The sequence below is a fragment of the Lepidochelys olivacea genome (genome assembly GCF_965140295.1).
Source record: "Lepidochelys olivacea isolate rLepOli2 genome assembly, chromosome: 3".
Taxonomy (NCBI): domain Eukaryota; kingdom Metazoa; phylum Chordata; order Testudines; family Cheloniidae; genus Lepidochelys; species Lepidochelys olivacea.
The window spans coordinates 136,884,586-136,906,447 of NC_140413.1; the positions used below are offsets into that span (position 1 = coordinate 136,884,586).

General features: G+C 39.4%; 1 protein-coding gene across 1 annotated transcript in view; it reads left to right on the plus strand.

The window, feature by feature from the left end:
* Positions 1–21,862, plus strand: part of RYR2 (ryanodine receptor 2) — a 717,900-nt gene that overhangs the window by 492,095 nt on the left and 203,943 nt on the right. The window contains exons 52-58 of the mRNA XM_084622892.1: positions 735–875; positions 2,338–2,501; positions 6,574–6,652; positions 7,429–7,518; positions 8,489–8,626; positions 15,465–15,542; positions 19,170–19,245. Coding sequence (XP_084479018.1) covers positions 735–875; positions 2,338–2,501; positions 6,574–6,652; positions 7,429–7,518; positions 8,489–8,626; positions 15,465–15,542; positions 19,170–19,245 — 766 coding nt within the window. The remainder of the gene's footprint in view (positions 1–734; positions 876–2,337; positions 2,502–6,573; positions 6,653–7,428; positions 7,519–8,488; positions 8,627–15,464; positions 15,543–19,169; positions 19,246–21,862) is intronic.

Genomic DNA, 21,862 nt, shown 5'->3' on the forward strand with positions numbered 1-21,862 from the left:
GTGGAGAATGGGGATGGGGCTCCTAATGTCCGGTACAGTAAGGAGACAACCCCTTCTTCCCTATCCACTTATCCTTCATACAAGGGGATGCTGGAATCAGGCAGAAGAGAGGGGTTGGGGGTTTACAGAAGCCTTCTACCAAATTGTACGGATTACAGAAGGAAGGATGACCTGCACTGGATGAGTTATTGCTGGATAGTTCCAAGATGTATTGCTTAATAATTTTGCTGCCTAGTTAAATCACATTCCTGATGTCTTGTGTTTTCTTCCTGCAGCAGTCATTGTAGAGTCCAGAATAAAATGCAGGATGCAAACACTCTGGGTGATATCTTGGCTTTATTGAAGTCTGTTGGAACTTTGCCATTGACTTCAATAGGGTGAGGACCTCACCTTCTTTCCTATGCTTAAGCACTAGACCACAGATGTTACAACAAGTGCCATCTAAGGTTAAGCAGTAACATTAATCTGAAATCTAAAAGAATTACAGAATATTAAGAATTGGAAAACTGTAAAATGCTTAGCCACTGTTTTTAAATTGTAATTATTATCAATAATTTTCCTTATTGGATTGTAAAGGCAAACAGTATATTAGAACATGAACTTCTTGAATGAATTGAGAGACTGTTCTAGTGTGTAATTATTGTGTGGATCGAATAGTGTTTGAAAGTCAAGATAGATAAACACAATCAATTATGTTATATATTTTGGATGCTTTCAAAATATTTGTGTTCTAGTTGCTGACAAATCATTACGAAAGATGCTGGAAGTATTATTGCCTGCCAAGTGGGTGGGGCAACTTTGGTGCTGCATCAGAAGAAGAACTTCATTTATCCAGAAAGTTGTTCTGGGGTATCTTTGATGCCCTGTCTCAAAAGGTAATTTTTATGTAGTTCTCCATGATCACAACATACGCTGATCATTTCTATTCAAAGTATTTATTTCAACTGAATTAATAACATCAAAATTATGTAATTACATTATAAATTCTTCTGCATCAATTAAGAAAAATACATGCACAACAGATTATGCGGCAAACATCGAATGTGCTAAAGCTATATGTGTTTTTAATACTATTTAATCAAATCGCTAATAATAGTGTACACTTATAAGATCCTCAAAATGCTTAAGTTTAACAATTTGTCAAGGAATATGCTGCTTCCATGATAAATATAATCATTTTAAAAAATAAAATGGTATCCATGCAATCCTGTAGGGGTCCAATCCTGTATACCCTTACATTTTATTTGTCTTTTTGTTTATATGACTTCTTATTACTGTACAGTAAAAGAGAGCCCTTCCAATGATCTTACCTTGACAATCTTTAAAAACACACCGATACACAGACCCATCTGTTACCACAGGTGAAATCAATTCATGCAGCAACAGCATTAATATAACAAATGTTAATTCACTTCTTCACCAAATTCCCACCAGAGTCCTACACCACCTCTATTCAGTCCTCCCCATCACCTATCTCATCACAGGTAAGGAGGAAAAATGGGCCTTTTAGTGTGTCCTGAAGGTTAACAACCTCTGGCTGTTGTAGTCTAAGAAGGGAAGCATACTTAATCCTTGCTTACACAGTAGGACCTTTTAGTTCCATGCACCCACTCACTGTAATAAGGACTACTTATACGAGTATGAGTTTGTAGGATCAGGCCCTATATTATACACTATAGTAGCGCTAATGAAATGTATCTAGAAGTTAAGTTTAATTTGTGATAAGTACCATCATATTATCTCTTCAGGACTTGTTTCCTCCTTGGAAGAAAAACTATTGATAATTTAATAAATTTAAATCATGCAAATGTTTATTACAGCTGTTTTTTCATGATCATTTAAAAATTTTAAACATGAGCTCAACTATCTTTGAAATATCATCTATACCTTTGCTGAACAAGACTTAGATAATGCATTTGGACATTATATAGTGTTTTTTTCCCCCAGCCTGATGAGGATTTCACCATGATGGGAAGCCATTTGGTATAGAAAATCCAGGTTCTTGGACAAATGTTGGATATTCCTTTGCTTTACTCTGTTCTGGCACCCTGTGCGGGACCAGTCCGGCTCCCACCAAAGTGAATAATCGTTTTTCCATTCGACTTCAATGAAAGCAGGATTTGGTCCTAAGTCCAGCTTCAGTATTCAGTCGTATTTCAGTGTAGTTGAGACGTCAGTTTTTTATTTTCAGAACTGAGAGTCTGTTTCACATTGAGTAAAAAAGTTGTTCCATTACAATTTGGCTTCATGTATGGCTATAATGTTGAGTCAATTTCAGCAATAACAGAAATAATCTCCATTCACCACTGTGTCTTTTTATCCCATGTTTCTTCACAGAAGTATGAACAGGAACTGTTCAAACTGGCTTTGCCCTGCCTGAGTGCAGTTGCAGGAGCTTTACCCCCAGACTACATGGAATCCAATTATGTCAGTATGATGGAAAAACAGGCTTCAATGGATTCAGATGGGAACTTTAACCCACAACCTGTTGATACCTCAAAGTATGAACTTTTTCTGTTGCAGCTCATTTTTACCATGAACAGTTTAAGCCTGTAATTGAAATATGGTAGTAAAGAAAACACATAAGTGCATGCCCATCTTGAATTACCATCCTTAAGATAGAATGGGGGTCTTGTTTGGTTGTAAAACATGAAAGCCACAAGTGGTTCACTATATATTCCTTGGACACCTTACCACAAATGAGATAAATTTTCAGCATGGCAATTAAACTACCTGAACCCATTCGTTCTCAGAAGCACCTAGCACACTTTTGGGAGTTGTAAAAGTAATTAATAGTTAACAGGAGCCAAGTGCTAAATTCCTGTGACTGCCACTTAAATATTACTCTGCAAAATGTGGTGGTGATTGTACATTGATGTAATGCCTTTTTATCCAGAAGGATTCCAAGCTACAGCCCACGTTCTGGCTGTTTTGCACAGGTGTGCCAAGATGGGGAGTGGCCAGAAGGAGCGCTCTCTTTAGCTTGCCACATCTTTGCAATGGGCAGCCAGAATCCCACTGTTTGTGTCCTATGAGTGCAAGAGCCAGCGATTTTATACACCCAAAGTGCACAAAGCCCAAATGGATTTAATATCCTGGATGTGACCATAGCCCCATACTTCTGCACACACAATGATGATAAAAACTTGACAGAAATAAGACCACCATGCTACTTCTTCAACAAGATTACTTGTAGGCATGGCTTCGCAAGTGCCCTTATAGACATTCTGTCTATCTCAGCACTCAACAGGCAGAATACCTCAAAGAGCTGCCACTGGTGCACTGGGCTTATGCACACACACGCCCATAATGTGACGATGGCTGCAAAAGCCACAATCTAGCCCTGAATAGAGGAATCATGTTGCCCACCACTAAAGTACAATCACCTCTGAAGTGTAATGTGCTAAGTGTCTAACTACATAACAGTCCTACACAACCATTTAGGACATGAAATGAAGATTACTTTATCCAGTTGATATTGCTGGAGTGAATTTTAGGTAGACAGAATATAAATAACCAAATAATTAGAGTTTGCCCAACTCTCTGGTGGCCACACTCCTGGCTGTGAAAAAGTGTTGTTATGGGACTTTCAAGGACAATAATTTGTCAAGACTGGTTTTTAACCTCTTTCAAAAGACATCATCTGAAGCATCACAGTTTCCCCTTAGCGCCATACTAAGGCATTGGTGAGGTATTGGTTCAAAGAGAAAGTACTGCCTTACCAATATCACCTCCGTCATGAGCTGTTTACCTGCCAGTCCCCCATCTAAGTACTAACCAGGCCTGACCCCGTTTAGAAGTGATTATAGGTGATATGGCTGCAGGCTGTAATTTGTTCAATTTGTGACTTCATGCAGAGTACTGTATTGCGCCCCCTAAACCCCCCCCCAAGCCCCCTGCTGAGCACACATGATGAATCTTTTGTGGCTTCTTCCTACTTCATACCTCGATAAATTTTTGCACAGTACTACACTAATTGTTAACTACTTGGAATAATTACTGTTGTACATCTCTCTTTTCTCTGATCCTATGACAAAGGATTAAAGGACAGACGCTCCTTGCTTCCCAGTAGATGGCACTATAACATTGTCTATCCCTTAATCCGCTGTCATAGAATGGGAGAAGAGGGTACTATGACAAACAATTATCAGTAAGCAATTTTCCTTTTCTGGAGCACAGGTGTAGGAGACTGCTTTATATGATAAATTGTTCATTAGAAAATGTTCTGTAGCAGTGGTCTCCAACCTTTTTACACCCAAGATCACTTTTTGAATGTAAGGGCAACCCAGGATCTACGCTGCCCCTTCCCTGAGGTCCTGCCCCTTCCTTAAAGCCCCACCCCACTAACTCTGTTCCCCACCCCCCCCCACCCCCTGTCACTCACTCTCCCCCACCCTCACTCACTTGGCTCAGGTAGGGTTTGGGAGGGCGTGCTGGCTCTGGCCTGGAGCGAAGGGATTCGCAGTGTGGGAGGGGACTCTGGGTTGAGCCTGGGGCCGGAGGTTGGGGTGCAGGAGGGAGCTCTGGGCTGGAGCAGAGTGTTGGGGTGCAGGAGGGGGTACAGGGTGCTGGTTCTGGGAGGGGGGGTCAGGGCTGGGGCAGAGTGTTTGGATGCAGGAGGGGGTGGGGGTACTGACTCTGGGAGGGGGGTCAGGGCTGGGGTTGAGGTGCAGGAGTGGGTTTGGGGTGCAGGAGGGGGTATGGGTTGCTGGCTCCGGGAGGGGGCTCAGGGCTGGGGTTTGGGGTAGCACTTATCTCTAAAGCAGGCTCCCTGCCTACCCTGGCCCCCCCACTCCTGGAAGGGGCCAACGTGCCTCTGTGGTCCCGGGGGGGGCGGGCGGCACATGGCTCCGCATGCTGCCCCCCTCTGCAAGAGCCCTGCCCTCTGCCCACAGGGCTGCACTGGCTGCTTCCGGGAGCAGTGTGGGGGCAGGGCAGGCAGGGAGCCTGTCTTAGTGGCAGCCCCGAGATCGGGATCGACCAGTTGGTGACCACTGTACTGTAGTATTTGTTTTTGTTTGAAAGAAAAGTATTACTGCTCTTTCTGTAGTGGTAAATCAATCTCAACTTCAGTACCCTCTTGCGCACCTGAAAGATGGCTAGTTTATTTGCATATTGATTTTTTTATTTTTCATATTGAATGGCTTTTAGGCGTTCAATGGGATCTGAAATTTGTACCTTTTTGAGTGGCTATAAACTGCAGTATTTCAACTATATAATGAAATTTGCAGGTTTATAATTGCTTTAACAAGAAGTGGTTGACAGTGAATTTATATTATGTATATAATATGCACTGTATTTCTGGAAAATAGGAACTGAAATATATGTTAAAACACAAATAAGTTGATGTTAATAATCTAAATCCATATCAGAAAACTTCAGCACATTTTGTACGTCATTACACGCATACATTTTAATGCCAGAAGGGACTATTGTGATCATCTAATCTGACCTCTTGCACATCTCAAGCCACAGAATCTCCCGCACCCACTCCTGTAATAGAGACATAACCTGTGGCTGAGTTACTGAAGTCCTCAAATCATGATGTAAAGACTTCAGGTTACAGAGAATCCACCATTTACTCTAGTTTAAACCTGTAAGTGACCCATGCTGCAGAGGAAGGTGAAAAACTCTCAGGGTCTCTGCCAACATGGCCTAGGGGAAAATTCTTTCTCACTCCAAATATGGCAATTAGTTGGACCCTGCGCACATTGACAAGACTTACCAGTCAGACACCTGGGAAAGAATTCCCTGTAGTAACTCAGAGCCCTCCCCATCTAGTGTGCCATCTCCAGCCATTGAGGATATTTCCTACTAGCAGTCGCTGATGGTCCACACACCATTGTTAGGCAGTCTCATCATACCATCCCCTCCATAAACTTATCAAGCTCAGTCTCAAAGCCAGTTAGGTTTATTGCCCCACTGCTCCCCTTCGAAGGCTGTTCCAGAATGTCACTCCTTTGTTGGTTAGAAACCTTCATCTAATTTCAAGCCTAAACTTGTTGCTGGCCAGTTTATTGCCCTTTGTTCTTGTATCAACATTGGCACTTACCTTAAATAACTTCTCTCCTTCCCTGGCATTTATCCGTCTGATGTATTTATACACAGCAATCATATTTCCCCCCAGTCTTCTGTTGGTTAGGCTAAACAGGCCAAACTCTTTGAGTTTCCTCTCTTAAGATAGGTTTTCCATTCCTTGGATCATCCTAGTAGCCCTTCTCTGCACCTGTTTCAGTTTGAATTTATTTTTCTTAAACATGGGATATCAGAATTGCACACAGTATTCCAGATGAGGTTTCATCAGTGCCTTGTATAATGGTCCTAACATTTTTCTATATCTACTGGATGCAACCGATGAAGTGAGCTGTAGCTCACGAAAGCTTATGCTCAAATAAATTTTGTTAGTCTCTAAGGTGCCACAAGTCCTCCTTTTCTGTATGGGGAATGCAGCACAACAGTACACTCTAACTGGCAGTATATAGTGCTCTATAATTTTTCGAAATTTTCTTTAAAAGAACCCTTTCAAATTATAACATATATAATGTATTGAAATTTGTTTTTTTTCTTTTTCAGTATTACAATTCCTGAAAAGCTAGAATATTTCATTAACAAATATGCAGAACATTCTCATGATAAATGGTCAATGGAAAAGGTAACATTATATTATTTTCTTAATATTCTGAGGTGCATTCAGAATATTAACGCTCTACCTATATTTTCTGAGGATTCTACTTAAGTTTTTACTCAAGTTTTTGGGGTTGTTGTAGCATTACATTAGTGATGTCTGGCTAAGACTGTATCATCATTTTTATCTTGAGTTGCTTTTTTCAAGAGTTCTATAGCTGCACTCATCTGGTCAGAACTTGGACATACCAGCATTTTGTTTGTGTGTGTGTGTGTGTGTGTGTGTGTGTTTGTTTTGAGAAAAATGTAATTGGTAGATTTTTAAGTAGTTTTGTTACTTCACACTTTAAGTTTTATTTTTTCAAAAGACATTTTATATCTCTGTAAAAACCACAGGCTTGGTGTTAAAATCTGCTGTCTGCCTCAAAGAGTGTTGTCCCTATTCATAGAGACACCCTGGCAGAATAGTAAATAAGAAAGTATATTCAAATGTATTTACTTTAAGATAACATAAATGTTGTGATAAAATAACAAAAGTCTGGACATTCAGAAGTAAAAATGACATTGGACCTAACTGATTCCACTGTGTTTGTGTGTGTGTGCGTGCACGCAGGGGGGGAGGGCAGGAGGTTAGGTTGTGAGGGAGTGGTGGGGAAGGGAGCAAAAGATTTAGACTTGAATAAGAAAATAGTCTTACAGATGCATTATGCCAATTCTTTTTTATAAGTAAATAAATATAAGATTTCTGATTATTCTTTCTTCATATTCTCACTGCTTTTTCCTTTCTTCCTTCACTTTTTTCAGTTTGCAAATGGATGGATGTATGGTGAAACATATTCTGAGTCTTCCAAGGTGCAGCCATTAATGAAACAATATAAATTATTATCAGAAAAGGTGAGGAATTTGTTCATTCTTCATTACACAGATGTTTCTAAACATTTGTTTCTCTATCTTTGGTAAGAGGCAACTGGCTGTTTGTGAAATTTGGCATTTTGTCTTTGTCTTCACTGACACAAAGATGTTTTTTGTTTGTTTTTTTTTGTTTTGTTTTACACAGCAAGATAGCTAATGTGGTTGTTACCTCACTGTACAATCCTAAATGGAGACAAAACACTTGTAGTTTTTATTGCGAGGTAGCTAGGTGAGGTCAGCACCGTAGCCCCCAATCATGGTTGACCTCACTGAGTTTATCTTGTGTTAAAACTAAAGTGTCTTGTCTCCACTTTGTTTTTACAATGTGATAGCAAACCTCACCCTGTCCCCAACCCCCTGCCCACTCCCACACCCACACCCAAACTCTGCTGGTGCGGGGGGTGCGGGTGGGGAGAGCACGTAGCCAGGTTGTCGGCCCCACTAACCCCCTCCTCCAGCACCAACGGAGGTCCCCGAACACCCAGACCACCCTCACCCAGCACCCATGATGCCCCCAGGCAGCCCTCCGCAAGTTTTAGTCAGGGGTATATAGTAAAAGTCATGGACAGGTCATGGGCCGTGAATTTTTGTTTACTGCCCGTGACCTGTCCGTGACTGTTACTAAAAATACCAGTGACTAAAACGTAGCCTTACTCATCCGTGATACTGAAAAAGTGCATGTATCACATGTCCATATGATTTGGTTTGCATAAGTGGTTCAGGAATAAATAGTTGCCCTTACTGTTTCTCTTAATTGGCCTTCTTATCCATGCACAGACTGCTTCTTTGCTGTTTCTATCCCACAGCAGGCTGTTTGCAATTTGTCTCAATGGATGTAAATTTGCAGTGCTACACAACAGGGCAGAGGGCTAGTAATAGTGCATTAGATTTTATTCCATTCAGTTATACAATCATCAAGATAGTCAGTCACTCCCATGTGTACTTACCCTAGGAAAAAGAAATTTATCGGTGGCCAATCAAAGAATCTTTGAAAACCATGCTAGCTTGGGGATGGCGGATTGAAAGGACAAGGGAAGGAGATAGTATGGCCCTTTATAATCGGACACGTCGCATATCTCAGACAAGTCAGGTGAGTACTGTGACAGGCTTCAAGCCATTTTATTAAAGACTATGTTCTGATATTGTGTGTGTCTCTGTCTTTTTACCGGAATGGTGTATTTAAAATGCAAGTGTCAAAATCTGCTTGAGATGTTCTTGAGCTTCCCCCATGTGTCTTTATTATAGCACTCACTTGAAGGTAAAGTTCACATGTCTATTAACGTCTTATTTCACATGCTCAAAACTTCATGAAAACTCTCCTTTTCAGTTGTAATGTTCCCTTTTTGGCCATAGCCCAAACATAAAAATCTAAGCAAAATCTGTTACCACGCTTCCAAATTGTGCCAGGGTGAAAAAATGCTTGTGGTTTTAAAAAAAGGAAAAAAAAAACTTTGTGTAAACAAAAAATACATCTCAAAGAGACTGAATTAACAAGCTGAAAATGTCCAGTTTGTTAGATCTCCCAATAGAGTAGTTCCCACATAATTTGGTATTAAACATTTTTTTTAAATTGAGATTGAAAAATTTATGTAATTTTTGAAATTTTTCACTTTGCTTAGGGTCAATTATGATGCTATTTATGATGATAATGTAATGCAAAGTAAGGCACACTGGAAAACATAGTCACAGCTACACATACAAAATGATAGGGTCTTCATGTGCTGTTACCACTCAAGAAAGATATCTTGAAGTCACGGTGGATAGTTCTCTCAAAACATCTTCTCAGTGTGCAGCAACAATCAAAAAAGGTAAAAATGTTAGGAATGTTAGGAAAGGGATAGATAATCAGACAGAAAATATCATAATGCCACTATATACATCCATGGTACGCCCACACTTTGAATACTTATCTCAAAATAGCTATATTAGAATTGGAAAAGTACAGAGAAGGGCAACAAAGATGATGAGTGGCATGAAGCAGCTTTCAGATGAGGACAGATTAAAAAGGCTGGGATTGTTCAGCTTCAAAAAGAGATGACGAGGGGGGGATATGACTGAGGTCTATAAAATAATGACTGGTGTGGAGAAAGTGAATAGGGAAATGTTAATTCTTTCACATAATACAAGAACTAAGGGTCACCTAATGAAAATAATAGCAGGTTTAAAACAAACATAAGGAAGTACTTCTTCACATAATGCAGAGTTAACCTGTGGAGCATGTTGCCGAAAGAATAACTGTGCTAAAAAACAATTAGGTAAGTTCATAGAGGATAGGTCCATCAGTGGTTATTAGCTAAGATGGTCAGGGATGCAACCTCATGTTCTGGGTGTCCTCTGACTGCTAGAAGCTGCGACTGGATGGCTCACTCAATAATTGCCTTGTTCTGTTCATTCCCTCTGAAGTATCTGGCACTGTCCACTGTCAGAAGATACTGGGCTAGATTGATTATTGGTCTGACCCAGTGTGGCCATTTTTATGTACAGCGCTGTTTGAACTGTTGTAATTAGGAAAACATTATTTTGTATCAGAGAGAAATGAAGGAATATGTTTACATTCTGTTGTTCATAGGAGTTGTGTGCATAATTCTAAGTACACTGCCCTAAAAGATATTCTTAAGGATAAACAGGAGGCATTTTTCAAAGGGGTCCATTGACTCTCCAGTACATACATATAAATATTTTCAGAAGATGTGTCATTATGAAGACTGATGGTATTTTAGACCAAATCACATAAATGGCTGTCTTTTTTTTTAACTCTCATGTTTGAAAATCTGAGCCAGTGCTGCCATGAGGCAAAGTTATCTAACTTCTGTGACAGGGTCGGGCCAGATGGCTATAGGAGAGTACTAGAGGGCAGATATATTAGCCCCAGGCTAAGTAGGTCCCTTTTCCCTGAGTAAGGTAACAGGGAAGGTTCCAGAACAATCAGGAACCTTCTGGAGACAATTAAGACAGGCTGATTAGAACACCTGCAGCCAATCAAGAAGCTGCTAGAATCAATTAAGGCAGGCTAATCAGGGCACCTGGGTTTTAAAAAGGAACTCACTTCAGTTTGTGGTGTGCGTGTGAGGAGCTGGAAGCAAGAGGCACTAGGAGCTGAGTGAGAGCACGCGGACTGTTGGAGGACTGAGGTGTACAAACATTATCAGACACCAGGAGGAAGGTCCCATGATGAGGATAAAGAAGGTGTTGGGAGGAGGCCATGGGGAAGTAGCCCAGGGAGTTGTAGCTGTCGCACAGCTGTTCCAGGAGGCACTATAGACAGCTCCATTCCACAGGGCCCTGGGCTGGAACCCGGAGTAGAGGGCGGGCCCGGGTTCCCCCCAAATTCTCCCAACTCCTGATCAGACATAGGAGGAGTCGACCTGGACCGTAGGTTCAGAAAAACGGCCAAGCTGAGGGCTGCCGTGAAGCTCCAAGGCGAGCAAATCCGCCAATAAGCGCAAGACCCACCAAGGTAGAGCAGGAACTTTGTCACACTTCGTAAAGCACATCTTTTAAAAATCAGTGAGGAATATGGGGAAATCTGCCTAGTGGTAATAATGCCATTGTCAAATAACAGTATGTAGATTATGGGAAGGAAAAGAGAATAGATAAATGGTCATGGTCAAATGAGGGAACCTGCCTCAATTAACCAGCTTCCTTTTGTCCTTCAAGTTATCCACACAAATGGCAAACTTAAGCTGTAACTTTGTTTTGTTGTACCAGTGGGTTAAACTTTAAATAGAATTTGTAAATTTAAAAATCATGCCTCTTTCTGGAAATATTGTTATCTCTCAGAGGTACAAGTAACAACTAAATTGACTGCAACTGTAAACAAATCTGAAATATACATTAATTTTTATTCTATGTACGTTGTGACAGCACTTTAGCTTTGCAAAAAAAAAAGGAGTACTAGTGGCACCTTAGAGACTAACCAATTTATTTGAGCATAAGCTTTCATGAGCTACAGCTCACTTCATCGGATGCATTCAGTGGAAAATACAGTTGGGAGATTTATATACACACAGAACATGAAACAATGGGTGTTATCATACACACTGTAAGGAGAGTGATCACTTAAGATGAGCTATTACCAGCAGGAGAGCGGGGGGGAGAAAACCTTTTGTAGTGATAATCAAGCTGGGTCATTTCCAGCAGTTAACAGGAACATCCAAGGAGCAGTGGGGAGTGGAGGAAATAAACATGGGGAAATAGTTTTACTTTGTGTAATGACACATCCACTCCCAGTCTCTATTTAAGCCTAAGTTAATTGTATCCAGTTTGCAAATTAATTCCAATTCAGCAGTCTCTCATTGGAGTCTGTTTTTGAAGTCTTTTTGTTGTAATATTGCGACCTTTAGGTCTGAAATCGAGTGACCAGAGAGATTGAAGTGTTGTCCGACTGGTTTACGAATGTTATAATTCTTGACAACTGATTTGTGTCCATTTATTCTTTTACGTAGAGACTGTCCAGTTTGACCAATGTACATGGCAGAGGGGCATTGCTGGCACGTGATGGCATATATCACATTGGTAGATGTGCAGGTGAACGAGCCTCCGATAGTGTGACTGATGTGATTAGGCTCTATGATGGTGTCCCCTGAATAGATATGTGGACACAGTTGGCAACGGGCTTTGTTGCAAGGATAGGTTCCTGGGTTAGTGTTTTTGTTGTGTGGTATGTGGTAGCTGGTGAGTATTTGCTTCAGGTTGGGGGGCTGCCTGTAGGCAAGGACTGGATCCTTGATGATGCGTTGGACAGGTTTTAGTTGGGGGCTGAAGGTGATGGCTAGTGGCGTTCTGTTATTATCTTTGTTGGGCCTGTCCTGTAGTAGGTGACTTCTGGGTACTCTTCTGGCTCTGTCAGTTTGTTTCTTCACTTCAGCAGGTGGGTATTGTAGTTGTAAGAATGCTTGATAGCGATCTTGTAGGTGTTTGTCTCTGTCTGAGGGGTTGGAGCAAATGCGGTTGTATCGTAGAGCTTGGCTGTAGACGATGGATCGTGTGGTGTGGTCTGGGTGAAAGCTGGAGGCATGTAGGTAGGAATAGAGGTCAGTAGGTTTCCGGTATAGGGTGGTGTTTATGTGACCATCGCTTATTAGCACCGTAGTGTCCAGGGAGTGGATCTCTTGTGTGGACTGGTCCAGGCTGAGGTTGATGGTGGGATGGAAATTGTTGAAATCATGGTCGAATTCCTCAAGGGCTTCTTTTCCATGGGTCCAGATGATGATGATGTCATCAATGTAGCGCAAGTAGAGTAGGGGTATTAGGGGACGAGAGCTGAGGAAGTGTTGTTCTAAGTCAGCCATAAAAATATTAGCATACTGTGGGGCCATGTGGGTACCCATAGCAGTGCCACTGATTTGAAGGTATACATTGTCCCCAAATGTGAAATAGTTATGGGTGAAGACAAAGTCACAAAGTTCAGCCACCAGATTTGCCATGACATTATCGGGGATACTGTTCCTGACGGCTTGTAGTCCATCTTTGTGTGGAATGTTGGGATAGAAGGCTTCTACATCCATGGTGGCCAGGATGGTGTTTTCAGGAAGATCACCGATGGATTGTAGTTTCCTCAGGAAGTCAGTGGTGTCTCAAAGATAGCTGGGAGTACTGGTAGCGTAGGGCCTGACGAGGGAGTCTGCATAGCCAGACAATTAATTTCCCCCCATGAAACTGTCTGCCTCTTGTGGCAGAAGAGGTATTTTCCCTAGTTCCCCATGCTGCCAAAATATTTTCAGGGGCATCTTAGGCTGCTGAAGCTGCCATTTTAAGAAGCAGTCTTTTGTCTTTAAGCTGTCAGTATGTCCCAGGTGCTCCTTCTTTCTGATGATGTAGGGAATGTGGGAGGAGGCATCCTCTAAATGTGCCACAGAAGAGTCTCGGGGACAGCCAAAACTAAAATTAAAAATAATTTTAAAAGAAAGACCAGTATTGATGATCTCAGTTTTACTCTCACTTAAAAAAAGACATGTGGCCTGCAACACTGCTAGATGACATTGACTTGGATATATTAGTAAAATACAAACTATTTTCATACTTCTGCCTTTCTTTGATGTATTAATTTTGCCTGATCAAACAGAAAAGCATGTGGCAGAAAGTAGGAGCCTTGCTCTGTGTTGCCTTACCCTATGAATAGTCATTTACATCATCACAAGAGATGTGGTAGCATTTTACACTCACATTGCCCTAATTTTACATGGAAGTAATGGTCTTTTCAGAATAAAAAATGCTGTCCTAGAATACAAGTCTGAGAGAAAATATCATGGCCTTTTGACACATTGTTGAATTCATCCAGATTTTGAAGTCCATTTCTAAAGTCATGCTTGGGTAATCGGAGAGAACTCAGTTCTGTTTAAACATACTGCTTAAGCATTTAGCCTTTGTCATTATGAAATGTTACTATGGATTCAGTATTTTGTCAATACAAAAGGTTATAGAAAAGACAATATAGCTTCAATTCAATATAGCTTCAATACCAATTTTTACATACAGGCTAGGCTCCTTGTCAGCTTTGTAAGTGCTAATCACAGCTTCCGTGAAGGGTTGTGATATAAATGTGTCCTTTTGTCTCCCCCCTCAATACTGGCCACTGAGTGCCAGGCTAGTTCTTGGGGTATATTAGCATACCCTAAAGGCTGCTGTAATTTACACTGACTAGTGGAGGCTCAGAGGAGCTTATATGGTTGCCAGGGATTGCCAAGACATAAGACATCCTAGCTACACCTTCTGCGCCAGCCGTTGTATTCTGAAGATGTCCTCCAGGACATCCTATGACAAAGGGGAGAGATTTTTGCCTGATTGTGACCTTTCTCTGGAAATAGTTACAATGCAGACATTGCCAGTTATCTGACTAATCTGCGTTCTTAAATCTACCCCTGGTTCCAGTTAATCTGTTCCATTTTTAGTATTATTGCTGTTAGGCAAAAAAAGAAAACTCATGTAACTCTAATGTAATGCTCTCTGTTTTTCCGCCAATGGATATGTAAGTGCTCCTTTCTACCTCAAGTTTGTTTTTTCTTTAGCTGTTCGATTGCCTCAAATATCTAGGTGACATAAATCTATTAGGACCTAGTATTTGTAATACTATGCTTATATGGTTGCCAGGGATTGCCAAGACATAAGACATCCTAGCCACACCTCCTGCGCCAGCCGTTGTATTCTGAAGATGTCCTCCAGGACATCCTATGACAAAGGGGAGAGATTTTTGCCTGATTGTGACCTTTCTCTGGAAATAGTTACAATGCAGACATTGCCAGTTATCTGACTAATCTGCGTTCTTAAATCTACCCCTGGTTCCAGTTAATCTGTTCCATTTTTAGTATTATTGCTGTTAGGCAAAAAAAGAAAACTCATGTAACTCTAATGTAATGCTCTCTGTTTTTCCGCCAATGGATATGTAAGTGCTCCTTTCTACCTCAAGTTTGTTTTTTCTTTAGCTGTTCGATTGCCTCAAATATCTAGGTGACATAAATCTATTAGGACCTAGTATTTGTAATACTATGCTTATATGGTTGCCAGGGATTGCCAAGACATAAGACATCCTAGCCACACCTCCTGCGCCAGCCGTTGTATTCTGAAGATGTCCTCCAGGACATCCTATGACAAAGGGGAGAGATTTTTGCCTGATTGTGACCTTTCTCTGGAAATAGTTACAATGCAGACATTGCCAGTTATCTGACTAATCTGCATTCTTAAATCTACCCCTGGTTCCAGTTAATCTGTTCCATTTTTAGTATTATTGCTGTTAGGCAAAAAAAGAAAACTCATGTAACTCTAATGTAATGCTCTCTGTTTTTCCGCCAATGGATATGTAAGTGCTCCTTTCTACCTCAAGTTTGTTTTTTCTTTAGCTGTTCGATTGCCTCAAATATCTAGGTGACATAAATCTATTAGGACCTAGTATTTGTAATACTTCATTGCTTTTTTGCACATCTGTCATTCAGGTGTCTGTAGATGCTGCCCATGGTTACACCCCTCGAGCTATCGACATGAGCAATGTTACCCTCTCCAGAGATCTGCATGTAAGTCTTATTGTAGTTAGTGCTTTTGTATTTTCTTTTTTACTTAAATTTTCTTTTTTCTTTACTTAAATTTTTGTGGATTTATGTAAAACAAAAGTTCAGTGTCCTGTAGTTTTAGTCAGTTCAAAAGGCACTGTTAAGGCTGAAAACCTAACGTTTTATATAGGGAACAATTGACCCTGGAAGCCCCTGTGTGCAGAGAATCTGATGATTTTAATGGGAGTTCCGCACACAAAGGCTTGCAGGATCAGTCTTTAATTTTTATGTGTAGCTATTAGCAAAGTTCATGGTATGATGTTTTTCAAAATAAATGCCTCGCCTACTCTTCTTTCTAAAATAAATAAATGCCAGGTCATGAGTCAGCCTTATGAAAAACCACCTTGTATTTATGAAGAAGGAAAAAGAGAAATTAACTGGGGGCATGATTTTAAATTTTAATCTTTCAGCAGATTTATAATCAGGAGCCAGTAAAAATAAAATAACTTTTGAAGTGATAAATAAATGGACAATGGTGTTTTAAAAGTATTTATTTTTTCCAGAAATATTATCAGCTGTGGTTGATTTACAGACCTATACCAATGCGTCCACTACTATTAAGAACTACCAAGTCAGTATTGTTTATCATCTGATAAATCAGGATGGCCACCACACACAGTTCCCTTAGAAATAACTTCCTGCAAGTATCATATCCAGATTAGTCACCAGGTTGATTACTTGAAGTCAGGTACCAAGAACAAGGTGCTCTAGTTTTTTCCATTGTGAAATGAAATTTAAGACTCTTTGCCCAGCAATTCTAATAACAAAATGAAAGTTTTGAAACACTGTAGAAATGGAAAAGAGAAGGTGGTACTTAGCACATCCACAATCTCAGCATCCCTCTTTCTCTGTGCCTAACTTAAACCTCCTGTGTATCTTTGATACAACGGGAGATGCAGAAATTTATGTAAGTTTCATAACAAGTATTGACAGTGGAGTATTTATTGGTATTAAAATATATGATTTGTTGCTATTTCATTTTTTCTGATTTTCCCCTTTAATTACATGCCATTACTTCTAATTAATATCCCCTGTGACTCCTCTAAGCATTTTCTCTCCTGCTCTGGAGTTTACTGAACACAAGTCAGATGCACAGCACTTGTAGATGATTATCATCTCTCCTTTGGCTGTTATGTGGTCAGTCTACACATAATTAGGTTTTCGTCTGTAGTTTAGTTATATCCCTTTGGCTTATTCATGATGTTTATTACTATTCTCTGAGTTTCCTGTGTATTTCTGGCATTGAGATGCATTATACAGAGTTGTGTGGAGTGGCACTATTACCTGGTCTCTGGTTTTTTGTTTTTTGGTTTTTTTGCGTATGCAATCCTAAAATATCACTTAGTGGATAAACTATTGTACTGCAGAGTTCTAATAGATCTAATTTCAGGTCTACTACCAATCCTAGCTGTCTCTTGGCATTTCTGCTTTCCAAGTTCAATATCTTTGTCACTTCGAATATTTATGTTTTAGCTTATTTTTCCCCAAAGTCTCAGGCTAAATTTTCTCAGGTTAAATATTATTTTGTTGTTTCCAGTCTCTATTTCTAACCACTGTAGATTTCTGTGTATCTTTCCCTGGAGTTTGCAATTTCTCCCAATTAAGTATCCTTGCTATATTTTAACTAGTAAGCCATTAAACTTCCAAATACTTACTAAAGATGGTGAATAAAATTGAGTCACACTAGTTCCTGCAGCATTCCACTGGGGACTTACTCCATTATTATAACTATGCTTATCACTTATACAGGACTTCACATATTCAAAAAGCCATACAAGCATTAGTTAACCCTCACAATACTGCTGGGATGTGGATAAGCATTTATCACAGTATTACAGATTGGGAAACTTAAAGCAGAGGAGCTAAGTGATTTACCCATGGCCAAACTGCAAATAACTGGCATTAGAACTAGAACTGAATTTAGAATTCAGGACTTTGTGAATACCAATCCCATACTCATGATTTTACATCACACTATCTGCCATTTGTCACTGATAATTTCCCTTTGTTTACAGCCCTCCAGTGAGTTAGAAGTCAATACTGACCGTCCTTATGATCGAGAGTAACTGGTTTCACCAGTTATGTTTGAAGCTAGCTTTCGGTTAGAAGCCTACTTTTGTTCCGCAATCAATAACATCACCAGAACTAAGCAAATTTAACTAAAATTTCATTTGCATCATTATGTCAGGTTACGATTTCTCTTGTAATTTTCAAGCGCATGAGCAATGCATTTGTGAGAGATAAGGGGAAATATGAGGTGTGATTCATTTTGGTGTAACTTGAGGTTTTAATGTATCTTAAGTAAGAGCTTAGCCTACATACTCCAACTTTGACTTAAGTTGGTAGCTTTTGGAAAGGCAACTGCTTTGACAGTAGTAAAAAGTGGGTGTTTGGATTTTTGGAATTGTTAAATTAAATATATATAAATAATGTGTTTTGTCCTATGAAGGTGCTCTACTATACCCATCTTTTCCTAGAGATTGTCTTAGTATGCAGACACGTTATGGCCAAAATTTGCATCTAAATCCATAGATAGTCCCCTAAATGAGTGGACTGGTTTTCATATATTCTGGGCAACGAAACATTGCATTGAAGGCAATAGGAACTGTGCACCAGGTCTACATATCATAGCCCAAAAGGAATGTTACAAACTGCTCTTTCCCCTAGAGCAATTCAGTTAAGTTTGAGAGACCTGGGTAGGTTTTAACTATTTACTGAAAACCACAATAGAATCCAAATGAATGCTCCTAAGCTACAATACAGCCATTAAAGTAAGTAAGCTGGGCAAGGCGTACTAGATGCTGGCAGACAAAACTTCCTCTCTGTTCAAAGTCTGTTACCTCTCAACACATAGAAGCACTTAACCCCACCCCATCTCTCTCAAGTTATACACATGGCTTATAGGTCACTTGCCGAGCCTGCCCAGACAGCCTCATAATAGCTCCCTCTACTGGTGAGAAATGAGGAACCTAAACATGTATTACAACGTTAATCAAGACATACTAAAACTGTGATGAGATGAACATTAAAACAAGAAGGACAAATTTGCCTCACCCCAGGGATACAGGAGCATCTAAGGGTACAGCCCATATGGGAGCTCTCCAGTCCCCTACAGGAATGAGAAGTGAAATTGTGATTGTGGCAGCAGATCCACAATTACCTGGATCCAGTGAATACAAACACCCATGTAAGGGGTGCAAAGTCATTGCTGACACACTACAGACTAAGTACTGGAGCAGCAGGAACATAGGGAGAGAGCTTCTCTGTGCCTATTTGCAGCTTGGGGATGGATTCCATTCCCCCGCCTGATGTAGTATTTCATACAAAACTGGTTTCTTTGGCTTTTGTGCAAGGTTGAGGGAGAAGTTCAGTGCAGAATAAATAACTGTATTGGGTTTAGCTGTTGAGTTCCAGATTTGTCAGCTTGACTGATCAATAAAAATGATAGTTTGCAAGTGAACATTTAAATGTAATTTTATATATTATCTACATTACAATGCCATTGCAAGATCTTGATATTAAATATAAACTGTAAAATTACCTTTCTTTGAGATTTATAACATTAATCATTAACTTCTCCATTTTCTTAAGGCAATGGCTGAGATGATGGCTGAAAACTACCATAACATATGGGCAAAGAAAAAGAAAATGGAACTGGAAGCAAAAGGTAATCATCTCTGGTTTTTTGCTTGTTTGTTTTTTGGGGTTTTTTTGAGGTGTTTTAAGTTCAGAGTGACTCAACTTAGGTTATGTGTTTATGATGCAGTATTAAGAAAGGTCAAATTAAAAAAGAAATTAAACCATTTATTTAAACTTGACCTGAAAAATCAGACATCGAGACAGAACAATTGTTCAAAATTTTCAAATTACTTTATTATCATGATCATTATTATTTTTGAACATCCAGAAACGTGTTAGACACTTCATGGAAATACAGAATGAGACATCCATACCCAGAGAATTAGACTAATTCAATAAGGAAAAAGAGAGGGCAAGAGCTTGTTTAACTAAGACTTGTAAACATCTTGATGGTTGTGTTGCATTTGGTTTCTTTTATTTATTTTATTTCCCTTGTGATACCAGACTCTTGGTCACAGGAATTAGACTTCATTCATACTATTCTACATATTGCCAAGTTATCCAGCAATGTATTAATCAAGAATTATATTCATTACAGATTAAATTGACAAACGTGATTAAACCTAGATTAGTTCCTTGGCTTTACAAGGAAAATAGTGTACTCTGTCTAATCTCTTATGGTCCAGATGGTAAATATTACTATACACGATAGTTGTTACCTGTTATGTTTTCTTCTGTGTTAAAGAAAGTTAAGGTTTTTATTTTATTTTTTTTGCGCCTTAATGCTAACATTTTATTCTGTAGATGTTATAATTGTTTAATTGCTACATGGAAAAAAATAGTGATGGCATTGTACATTTCACTGACTGGAATTTAGGTTTTTTTTCTCATCAAAAGATGTCAAGGCAAAGAGCTAATATGGAAATTGTTTTTTTTCCTTTTTATCTCAGTTTCTATTTACCGTACAGTGGTAGCTAGTGTTTTAATGATGGCTTGACACCACTATTCACGTATTTAAACTAGAGCTCTATAGATATTGGCTGACTGCACTGTGTTAATCATATGCAATCCTACGGACTCAAATGGAGTTGCATGGGTATGACTGAAGGCAGAATTTTGAAACCGTTGTCAGTGAATGTGTAAATGAAGCCTTAGTATTACTGAGCAGTAAGGCCTTATCTGGGTGACCTTGTGTTGGATAAATAAGAGAATGAATTTCCATATCTTACATTATGTTTCCCCTCATTTCAGTTTCTTTGTGATTTTTTTAAAATAAAATTTATCTAACCTAAATAGCCAGTTTGGGGGGAGGGGATTTGGACTTTTGAAGAATGTTGCAGGATGATTAGACATTTGGAACGGGGAGGTGTATTTGACACCTGAAAAGGCAGAGGTGTTGCTGCTGTGTACTCATTAACTAAGGGGATTTACAGGCAAGGAAGGCAGCATAAAGAGGGGTGTGTTTTTATTGAAAACCTTGCAGGGAGTTATGATGAATGATAGAGAGGGTATGTGCTACTTGGTAAGAAGTGTGGATTGGTTTGGCAGGTGAAAAATGGTTACAATTTTCCAATATATTTGCCATTTTGTGATATAGTGAATATATCTGTTTTCCCACAGATGAAAATGGCAGACTAATAATTTAGCTGTCTGATACAGGTCATGTATATACATAAGGTTATGTTATCTTGTATGTTTTTTTTAAGATCTTTTTGCAGAAAGATCTTTCAAATTATGATCCTCTGCTGTCACCTAATGGTCAGGTACATTCAGTACAATAATATTCTTTATAGAGTTCTCGCCTTGTACATGTGGATCTTTTCACTGTCTTTAATTATGAAATATGAGTCTTTTTGATGTGTGGGCATATTTATGTGGGTTACTATTTCACAGAGGGAAAATGCATGATTCCAGAAAGCTGTAGTTTTCTGGTTTTCCTGGGAGGCTTTAAAATGTTAATTTTGTAGAGCATTTTATCCAGTGAGATTCCCCATGCATTGCATACAGAATATGTAGCATCTCATTCAAGGTAGAGCAATTTAAATCATTGATTGGAAAAATAATTTAAATTACATAGAGACTTTATAAACCTAATTCAAATGTGTGCTATTGCAATTGTAGATATAAATTCATAGTCAACTAAATCATAAATGCTGGAAATTTTTGAAAATTTCCCTACCTTGAATATTATAAAACTGATATAGGAAACAAAAATGTTGAAAGTGAAGGCGCTGACACTGCAACCACTTAGGCTAGTACAAAACTTTACTCACATGAGTAGTCCCACTCACTACAGTGCAGCTGCATATGTTGCCAAACTTTAAGCATGTTCATAAGTGTTGCAGCAACAGGGGCCAAAACTGTATTTTCATCAAAAGTTTTTGTCTTAGTGACACAAAATCTTGGCCACTTCTAAACAAAATTGATAACTTGTGAAAAGTTATCAATACTTTCAGCATGTTAAGTTTTTGTGAACTTTTTTATACACAGTTCAAAATTTTCAAAAATAAAGGAAAGATCCTGTGCTTCAGTACATGGTACAGTACGGTTTATACTTGGTGAGGATCTGCCCCCAGGAGTCTAAAATTAGGCTTCTAAGCTTATATTTAGGTACCTAAGGGTGAGCTTTTCAAAAACACCTAAGTGACTTAGATACACAAGTGCCATTGACTTCAAACTGCAAACCTTGATGGAACTTGGTCAAA